Source organism: Muntiacus reevesi, chromosome 1, assembly GCF_963930625.1.
Source record: "Muntiacus reevesi chromosome 1, mMunRee1.1, whole genome shotgun sequence".
Classification (NCBI taxonomy): Eukaryota; Metazoa; Chordata; class Mammalia; order Artiodactyla; family Cervidae; genus Muntiacus; species Muntiacus reevesi.
The window spans coordinates 224,023,459-224,032,611 of NC_089249.1; the positions used below are offsets into that span (position 1 = coordinate 224,023,459).

The 9,153-nt window shown below is 42.9% G+C and overlaps 1 protein-coding gene across 3 annotated transcripts; it reads right to left on the reverse strand.

Annotated features, from left to right (window-relative positions):
- Positions 1–1,163: 1,163 nt before the first annotated feature.
- CDKN2AIPNL (CDKN2A interacting protein N-terminal like) lies at positions 1,164–7,828 on the reverse strand. 3 transcript variants are annotated; one of them, XM_065918557.1, is made up of 3 exons: positions 7,559–7,828; positions 6,160–6,259; positions 1,164–1,526 (listed from the first exon to the last, which is right to left on the reverse strand). In XM_065918557.1, the coding sequence occupies exons 1-3, from the start codon at positions 7,795–7,797 to the stop codon at positions 1,515–1,517; spliced, it is 351 nt and encodes a 116-aa protein (XP_065774629.1). In that variant the 5' UTR covers positions 7,798–7,828; the 3' UTR covers positions 1,164–1,514. The 3 variants fall into 3 exon arrangements, with proteins under 3 accessions (XP_065774629.1, XP_065774630.1, XP_065774628.1); XM_065918556.1 differs by lacking the exon at positions 1,164–1,526 and adding an exon at positions 1,548–2,507; XM_065918558.1 differs by lacking the exon at positions 6,160–6,259.
- Between the last annotated feature and the right edge of the window lie 1,325 nt (positions 7,829–9,153).

The following is a 9,153-nucleotide window of genomic DNA, read 5'->3' on the forward strand; positions in this document are numbered from 1 at the left end:
TAAGATGCTAATAATAGGAGAAACTGCAGAGCATACAGGAACTCTATAAACTATTTTTACAAGACTTCCTGTAAATTGTTCTAAAATAAAGGTTTTTTTTAAAACGCAGTTTAAGCTGAGGAAGTAATGAGAGAAAATCCACTAGAAAATGACATCAGAAAATTTGATTAACTGGTGAAGTCTCCAAAAATAAGATGAATTTGCAATGGATGTGCTCCTGATAGGATACTGTTATTGACTATTTTATGGGGGAATTATATCTTGTAGAGGCCGGGGCTAACTGGCTCTTAATCCTTGTCACAGGTCTTTGTGGTAGCTATTTCTATGATGATGATTTTCCAGGAAAGGCCACAGGAGAAAAGTGGCTTGTCAGAGGTCCCAGGGTCTTCACTTGGCCCACCCTAGTGGTCACTACAGATCAGAGCTGGAAGCTGCATAGAGATGTGGTGTGCTACTTGGCCTCAGCCTCAAATCATGGGTGAGAGTCGTCCCCCTTCTCTGCTTCCAGGCACCAGGCTCCCAGTCACTCTCCTCTTTGACACTTCAGTGTCCTGAGTTCACCAGCAGATTACGCTCAGGCAGGCCCCTATCATATCTTGCCACTATCCCCAGTACCAAGCACAGCGATAAGGGAATCCTGCCGTGACTGACTGTTACACTGCTGTCCCTACGTCAAGTCCCGGCATTTATGCCTAGAGATAAGCATGTAAGAGTGGGTACTAAATAAGAAAGAGGAACGGGGCGGGGGGTAAGAAACATACATCAACTGAAAGGGAAATTAATGAGAACTTCGGAGCAAAGCAGCACTGCACTAAATAAGTATTTCTTGAGGGACTGTACAAGGCAATTCCTCAAGTCTAGAAAACCAAACCTCAGGCTCCCTCCAGGAAGAAAGAATATGGGCTTTTTACTCAGCAGCCTGGAAGGCCTTACAGAGACCAAGCTGTGGAATCTTGTTTCAATGAGGGTTTCTTTTTTTTTTTTTTAAATAAGGCTGCCTCTATGAGCTGGTAGATAACCTGAAGCCCTATGATTTTGATTTTCACTAATCTCTAAAAAAGGTGAAATCTGTGTGGAAACGGTATATGGATGGTATAAACTTCAGCTAGAAATAAGGGATATGATTTGCCTCAGTCAGCAGAGAAAAAAGACTATAAGCAAAATCACACTTAAAGGTACATTGTTGAAAAATCCAAAGTGTATAATTCATTACCTGCCATTTTTACATCAACATAAAAAAAAATAGGCATTTTAAACATTTTGACCAACAAAAATAAGAGGGCATGATTTATAAATACATAAATACCCATGCATACTTTTACAATGATAGCTACTAGAGAAATGAGAACTTTAAAAATGCCAATCCAGACAAGATTCCCTTTCATTCCAATTGCCTCTTTCCTACATGTTGTTAATACCAAGAGTCTTAAGAGGCCGCTGAGGTCAATGTTGCATTCATGCCAGCCTCCTTCCAAGCCTGTAACTGATGATGAAAATGTGATGAATCTTCTGCCTTAGCTTTGATGCTAGGGAAAAAAAGAAAAAGTTAGTAGCCACTTAGTCTAATGAATCAAATTCATAAGTAAAAATACAGCAGTGATACAAATTTTATGTTCTACCCAGATGGTATGTAGGTAGACTCAGAAATTATTAAGATTTTACTGTATACAGAAGATAGAGCAAAAAACTGACCATACCATCCATTTGGAAGCCAGATTTTTTGTTTTGTCACCTGTGATCTGTTAATGTTCACAATTTACAGTGATAACAGAAATACTTAAAAAATAACTTTTTCTATGGCATGCTCTGCAATGAAGGCTTAAAAACAGAATCACACAAACCCTTTACTGTTCTAAATTAAAATCAGTTGAATCCAGGTAGTAATTCACAACATTTCACATTGACTCAGGATATTTAGAAGATGTAAAGGTTATGTGTTTCTGAATTTCACACTATTAGAAACTGTAAACGCATGTCTGAAGCAGATACATTCTTTCTGGGTACTTTCTAGCACCTTTGGTAAATTTAAACTTGGCTTTAGACAACTTTTGCGCAGGGTGTAAAGAAATCATTTTGGCTGTCACGTATCTGAATGGATTTCCTTAACATTTAGCAGTGCAAGTGAGTCAATCAGAGTCTTTTTAGCAATCAGTTTTCAAGGTATGACCTATTTCCTGGCATAAGCCAGTCATATCAGTCTTTGAGAAGTGAAGAAGCAAAATTCCTCAGCAAGAGCAAAATATAAGAGGTCTTTCTCCTTTGAGGAGAATGCAGTTATCACCTAAAGAAACCACGTTTATTCCAAAGGGAAAGAGAATCCCGTAAGCCCTCTCTTCAGTTTCCAATGGGACAGACCAAGACTACAGCAGCAGCAGAGCTGCCCCTGGCGTTGGCTGTTTCAGATCTGCTCTTTGACACTAGTGTTGGCAGGCGATTCACTCATGCTGGGCACCAGGCAACAGACTGGCCCGTAGGGTCAGACACAGCTCTTCTGGCTGGTTCCGTTTCTGTGGATAAAGGGAAAAAGAAAGCTGGCCCCACAGAGCATTTATCTTAGGATCCAAGACAAAACCTGATTTAACTACTCTGGCAGGCTGAAAAAAATCTTTTTAATACTCAAATACTTCCCATCTTACTAGAATCACATCTTCCATCAGTGGAGTGGCTGCTCCATTACTTTAGAGCTTGCCAAGACTGGATATAATGTACAAGAGAAATTCTTAGAAAGGCAAGCACACTTTTCTAACTTCTCTTATACATTTCATATTTAGTCACTTTCCATACCGCCATTTTCCCTCTTGGATAAAAATGTTCTCAGGAAAAATGGAGTTATTAAGTGGACAGATTCTTTCTTTGGCCAATAAGGATAACTTCCTAGTCAATCACTGCTTTTTCTCCTTAAGACAATGCCTTGGAAATAATATAAATAGTAACAACACCATTCCTGAGTGAGGGGCTGCACTTGATAAATTATTGCTCATTAATGGGTGAACTGGTCGATCACAAAGTTCTGCTGGTAGGTACCTTGGGAGGGCCGTTAGATAATTCAGATTGTTCAATATATTTGTGTGTGAATCCCCTTTTTTCCAAAGAAAAATCATACACTGCAACTGTCTTGACAAATACCACCTGTCAGAGTGCCACGCTCATTTCTTCTTTCAGATTTGCCCACACTGCCCCCTCCTTAAAAAAAAAAGCTGGACAGACCTCAGTTTTACTGGCCTTAAAAGTGCCAAACAGCCATAGAGTATTTTTTTTCATCTTACGTCTCTAAGTAATCTTCACTATCCAGTCTCTGGATACCAATGATACCAGGCGATTCATTTCCACTTGGTAGCTAGCTTCAAAACCCAACTAAAACTCTTAGAGCTAAGAATCAAGTCTGGGCAGAACCATAACTGACCTTTTCAAGTGCATGGCTCAACATCAAGGTTCTTCGTTTTGTTTGTCTCTGGGCTGGCAATGGTGCTTAATGTTTGCCAACCTCTATTACATGCAAAAACCTCAGGCAAGACACACAAACTGCTGCAAAGCCCCCAGGCCTCTCTTTCCAGTGGGCATGCAGGGTGGCTTTCAGAAGAGACGGGACAGCCTTCAACACACCACAGTCTGTCATGGAACAGGTGAGATGACTCATTCACAGGACAGGCTTATCTAAAAGACTCTTTACCAACTGGCAAAACACTACACATGCTCCAAGTATCTCACTTTTCAGAATCTACTTAGCTTCATTTTTAGTGACACTGACAGTCTAAAATTAAACTCGGTTACTAAAAAAAACCTAGGTTTTATTTGAAGGAAGTTCAAACATACATAATCCAAAAGTGCTATAGAAATGCAGCTACCCTGAAGGCTTCTTCCAGGTAACTAGGTGCCAGTGATTAGTCTGATGGCAGAGCTGGCTTCAGGGATGCCAGAGTTCATCTCTGAGGACTCTACTCTGGAGGCTGATACTGTGCATTAAGTGTCAAAAATGAACAAGGGATTCAAAAATGAACCCAGGACAGGGGTTCCCTACATTTTTGAGGTTCCAGACCCCTTTACAAAATGTTTTAACAGTTTAGAAATTCTTCCCCTCACCACACACACATACTTCTTCACTCTGGTCTATGGATAATGTTAGGGACATGCTTGTTAATTACAAAAACTCCTTAGTCTCATCTGGAGTCTGAAACCCAAAAATCATGAAGTGTTATGACCTCCAGTATCCCAGCATGACTGTAAAGAGAGAAATATAATATTTATGAGAAAAAAAGATCTTGGAGAGGGCAGACCACCTCTTAGGAGCAAAAAGTCAAGGAAAGAATTGCCATGAGCAGTCAGGAAATGAAAGCTCACCCTATGGAGAAGGAAATGGCAACCCACTCCAGTATTCTTGCCTGGAAAATCCCATGGATGAGGAGCCTGTTGGGCTACAGTCCGTAGGGTCGCAAAGAGTTGGACACGACTGAGTGACTTCACTTTGCATTTGCAATCTCTCAGTTTATCCCTCTCCCTCTTCCCCCATATTAACCATAAGTTTGCACTAAGCATAATCACAGGCAGTAATAGGTACTGTCATGAAATCTTAAAGCTGGTAGAAAGCTAAGTCAGAGAAAGACAAATTTCACATGATATCATTTATATGTAGAATCTTAAAACATGGTACAAATGAACTTATTTACAAAACAAATTGAGTCACAGGTGTAGGAAGCAACATTTTTTTTTTTTTTTGGAAGCCAAAGTTTTTAAATAAAATTTTTAAAATTTAAAAAAAAAAAAAAAAAAAAAAAAAAAAAAAGAAAGCTCACCCTATTCCCTGCCTGCCCTAACCCATGGGGTGCAATCAGGTGGCCAGAAATTATCTAACTGTCCCATGCCTGGGCCCCAGGAACCTCATGACCTGGATACTAAGGGACTTACCCCAGGTTTTGTTGTGTTGTTTTTAATATTTTATAGAATTCCAAAAGTCACAAATTCCCAATTCACAATGGCTCCCTGGCTACAAACAGTGGCCCTGTTAACAGCTGATATGAAAAACAAAATAGCCCCTTGAACTCAACCTGAAACTTTTGATTCTAGATGCAGGTGAAAAACAATACTTTTAAAGGGAAACTATCTGAAATCAAGTGGGGTTTGCTGTTTGGGGCTGAAGTACGTTCGGGGCAGCTGAAGATTTGATTAGTTCCCGAAACCCACACTGAAGGGAACCTTTTTCTATGCCCTGCTTCCCAAAACAAGACCCAAGTGGGGTGAAGCAAGCGTTTGCCTGTGTTTCTGAGATGAGAGCTAAAAGAGGCTAGCAGTCTTCGCTCTTTTGGTCAATTTTGTAAGCATTTTCTGAGCACCCTCTCTAGTGTATGCCTATATCAGGTTTCAGAGTTAAAAGGATTAATATCTTAAGCACCATCTCATCTCTCAAGAAGCTTACCATGTGCCCTTAACCCACTGAAATGTTGTAAAGTGATTGGCCTCCAACTAATAAAATAATATTTAAAAAAAAAAAAAGGTCTGGGTGAAGTGCTATGGGGGATGAGGAAACAATTAATTCCTAAGGAGACCAGGGCAAATAAGAAAAAGCCTATCTTGGGAGACAGTAGAAAGCAGTTGGTATCCTCTGAGCTTTCTTCTGCCACACTCTATGGCCCCTGCCCCCACAGGCAAATAGAAGGCTTGTTAGGCAACAGCTCACTGTGGAAAAAATTCACAGCCTCAGATCAGACCAAGCCTGGCAGAATAGGAAACAGTTATGATGTGTGGATATCACACCATCCACATTTCCATCAACAAGTCAGAGGCCAAACAAGTCTGGTGGTGTCCTCAACCACTGGGGTAAGGATAAGTTAATGTTATCAATAAGATTTTTTAATAAGTGGGAAACTGTAGCACTCTAACCAACATTTTCTTAAAATTCAAGCAAAAAGCTCAAAAGAGAATGTTCCTAAAGGAACTAAAGAGGTTGAATTTATATGTTACTCCACCCACAATGTGTAATTTACCTACTGAGTTGTTATCTGGTTATGAAAAGGTTTATACCAGTTACAGAGGAATAAAATCAAAGGGCTTAGATTGGGGTAGTAAACAAGAACATTCAGAAAACAATACACTCTAATACATCACCATAAAGGCAGGGGCCATTAGCTCTATACCATTTCAAATGCACTTGGAACTCCTGTTTACCTTTTTCATTAATTCACTTCTGGTAGTAAACTGTGGCAGGTCTTCCACTTCAATCCCATCAGCCATTTCCATCACCTTGTCTAAAAGGTCTTTGTTGTAACTGCACAATAAAAAGTAGTAAGATAAAAACCCTGGAAGAATTATTGTCACTGTGGGCTAAAAAGAAATTGCAGGTAGCTGGACTATAAACTCAACTCTCAGAGGAACAATTTGATGCTACTGGGGAAACCGATAGATGTTCAACATCAAGTTAGAAAATAGTTCTTCCGCATATGGCTACAGAAGCAGCACTAGGAATGCCAACAGAGCAGGTGTTGTAAGATTTACAAAACAAGACTTACAAAAATACAGGCACTGTACATCTGGCAGTACGTATTCATGGATATGGTATGAGGGCCAATTTTTTTTGGAACATGTGGAATACTGATCTAATGAAAATAACATTACTTTTTCATTTGTCCAATATTCTTACTTTTGCCTAATCTTGCATCTTGATAACTAAAATTTACTAGGGGCACCTGGAAGTCAGAGAAACGGGAGGGATGCAGCAGGCACTGCTTCCCCAAATTCTGTTCCAGCAACTCCCCAAATCTGAAAGCAAAAGCAAGTGGCTTAGGACTTGAGGGCCATGTGACCACACAGCTATAAGAAGCACAGAGACCAGAACTAAGTCAACTAAGTCATTTCATTATCCTAACAGAATTTCAGGAAATGCTAAATAAAAGGATGGAGCCTAAAGATTTGCCACCCGCTTCATGGAGTGGTAGAGTGCCATATCAAGCATTTCAAACACAGTTCCTTGAAGGCATTTATTATTTTCATAAAAGGAAAGGCAGAGAGGCAAAGACTGCTCCTGCTACTGGGTCCAGCAGACTAGGATGTGAGAGAAAAAGCCAAGGGCCACAAACTACATCCTGCCATATATGGTAAAATCCACCAATCCAGCCAGAAGCTGCATGGTCCTAGGTAAGTCTCTTTCCCTCTCTTTAGCTGCTTATGTAAACTGGGGATCTCAGTTTCTGTCCCTGCACGTTTGCCACGTGGAAGAAAAGAGCTAATTAACTTAAAATTATGCACTCAGAGGATGGTTTAAAGTAGTTACAGTAATAATACAAACTATTACAAAATAATACAAACTCGAACGCCTAGCATGTATAGGGCTCTTCTTGCTAGATGACAGCCTGTGCTAAGTGCTTTTCATCCTTTAATACTGTAGTCACAATTCATTTTCCAGATGAGAAAGTCGAAGCTCTGAGAGGTTAAGTATCTTTTCAAGAACTGGCTAAAGTGGGCCTCTGCCTTAGGCCTGGCTAGTACGGTTGGAGACTGGGGACGGGGTTAGCCCTGGGGTTAGGGCTGCGGGTTGGGACAGGGTCAGTTAGCCGGCAGGGGTCCGCACCTGCAACCCAGGAAGAGGTGGTTGGCCCAGACCATGGAGAGGGACAGCAGCTGGTCCAGGCGGCCGCCGCCGTCGGGTGGATCGCGATAGTCGGGCAGGTGGCGCAGGATGAATTCCATGCGGGCCTTCCATTGCTTCTCGCTCTCCGAGTAGGAGCGGAACTGCTCAGCGAAGTCAGTCGCTCGCCGCACACCCGAGATCAGCTCCTCCACGGCAGCGGCCGCCTCGCCACCCACCATGGCGCCCTCCACCGCTAAAGGCTGGACCCGCCCACCGCCTTCCCGACGTGCACTGCGCCACCTCTCTGCGGCTAGAGGAGCACGGGCGACGCGCGACTGCGCAGGAGGATTGGTCTGGAGCGCCCTCGGCGGGCGTGGCGGCCTCACCCAGCCCGAACCGGCTCCTCAGACCTGCAACCGGCGCCTCTGGAGTGGCTCTACCTCAGGGACTCAGGGGCAGTTCTCACTGGACCCGGTGGGAAACCAGTAGGGAAACGGAGGCCTTCCCAAACACAGAGCAAGAACGGCCCTCTCCCATTCAGCAGCTGGATGTCAGTCAGGGCTTTTACTGCGTCCTTGACCTGGGCATTCCCCGAGCACCTGGCCCGCGGGACCGTTGCCCACAGTTCCGAAGACTTACAGGTGTAGCTGCTCAGGGTCTACTTTTATCCATTCCCAGAGGCCTTGACACTCCACCCACCTTATGGCCTGCTTTCCTGAAACCGGCCAGCTATCCAGCTGAGTGCTTGCCAGGCCCTTTGCTAGGTGCTAGGATGGTATGAGAGCAAACGAATGGGCTCCTCTAGTGAACTTTAGTCTGCTGGGCGAGATAGACATTATTAGTGAATACTTAATAATTGCTCAAGGGAAGGTTTTCAGCCTTGACAAAGTTTAATAAAAGAGAGACTCAGAGTGCCAGGAGCATGAATAAGCAAGAGTCCTGATGCAGACTCGGGGGTCAGGGAAATGATACTGGAGAGCTGAGGAATTTACAGGAGTTAACTACACGTAAAAGAAGTAGGGCACCGCAGGAGACCCTGAACTGGTGAGAGAACTGCAAGATCTGTATGACAAATCCTAGAGAAGGGGAACAGTGGAGGAGATAAGAATACAAAGATCACCAAGGACAGTAGATCATGGAAGGAGTTGTGGTCTAGGCCCTAAAAGGAATGGGGAGCCACTGAAGGATTTTAACCAGGTATTTCCAAAAGATGTTGGCAGGAGCCATAATGAATGTGTCTGGAGGAAATGAGCAGGTGAGTTAGCCTGACTCTGCTGTCAGTTCTAGGGTCAGGTAGACCCACTGACAAACGAGCTCATAAATGCTGAATTTCACATCTCATTCAGGTATAGGAACTGGGAAACCATTTGCACTTCCATCAACCTGGGGAAGTTATTGAGCTAATAGGCTTCCCCATCTTTCCCCATCAAATGTGGGTTAGAGTACAGACCTGAGCCTAGAATCCAGGATCCAAGGCTTCAGTGTGGGTCCAGTATTGTGAGGCTTAGGAGCAAAGCAACCAATGAGTTGTCTCCTGCTTCTGCAGCTTGTGTTGAGACTTCAGGGCCTCTAGCAGGCAGAAAACAGGTATAGAA

Coding starts and splice junctions, on each gene's coding strand:
- CDKN2AIPNL (XM_065918556.1), bottom strand. CDS start 7,797: ATGGTGGGTGGCGAGGCGGCCGCTGCCGTGGAGGAGCTGATCTCGGGT. Junction 6,260..7,558: donor CACCTCTTCCTGGGTTGCAG/GTGCGGACCCCT, acceptor TTTATTGTGCAG/TTACAACAAAGACCTTTTAG. Junction 2,508..6,159: donor GAAGTGAATTAATGAAAAAG/GTAAACAGGAGT, acceptor CTTTATCCACAG/AAACGGAACCAGCCAGAAGA.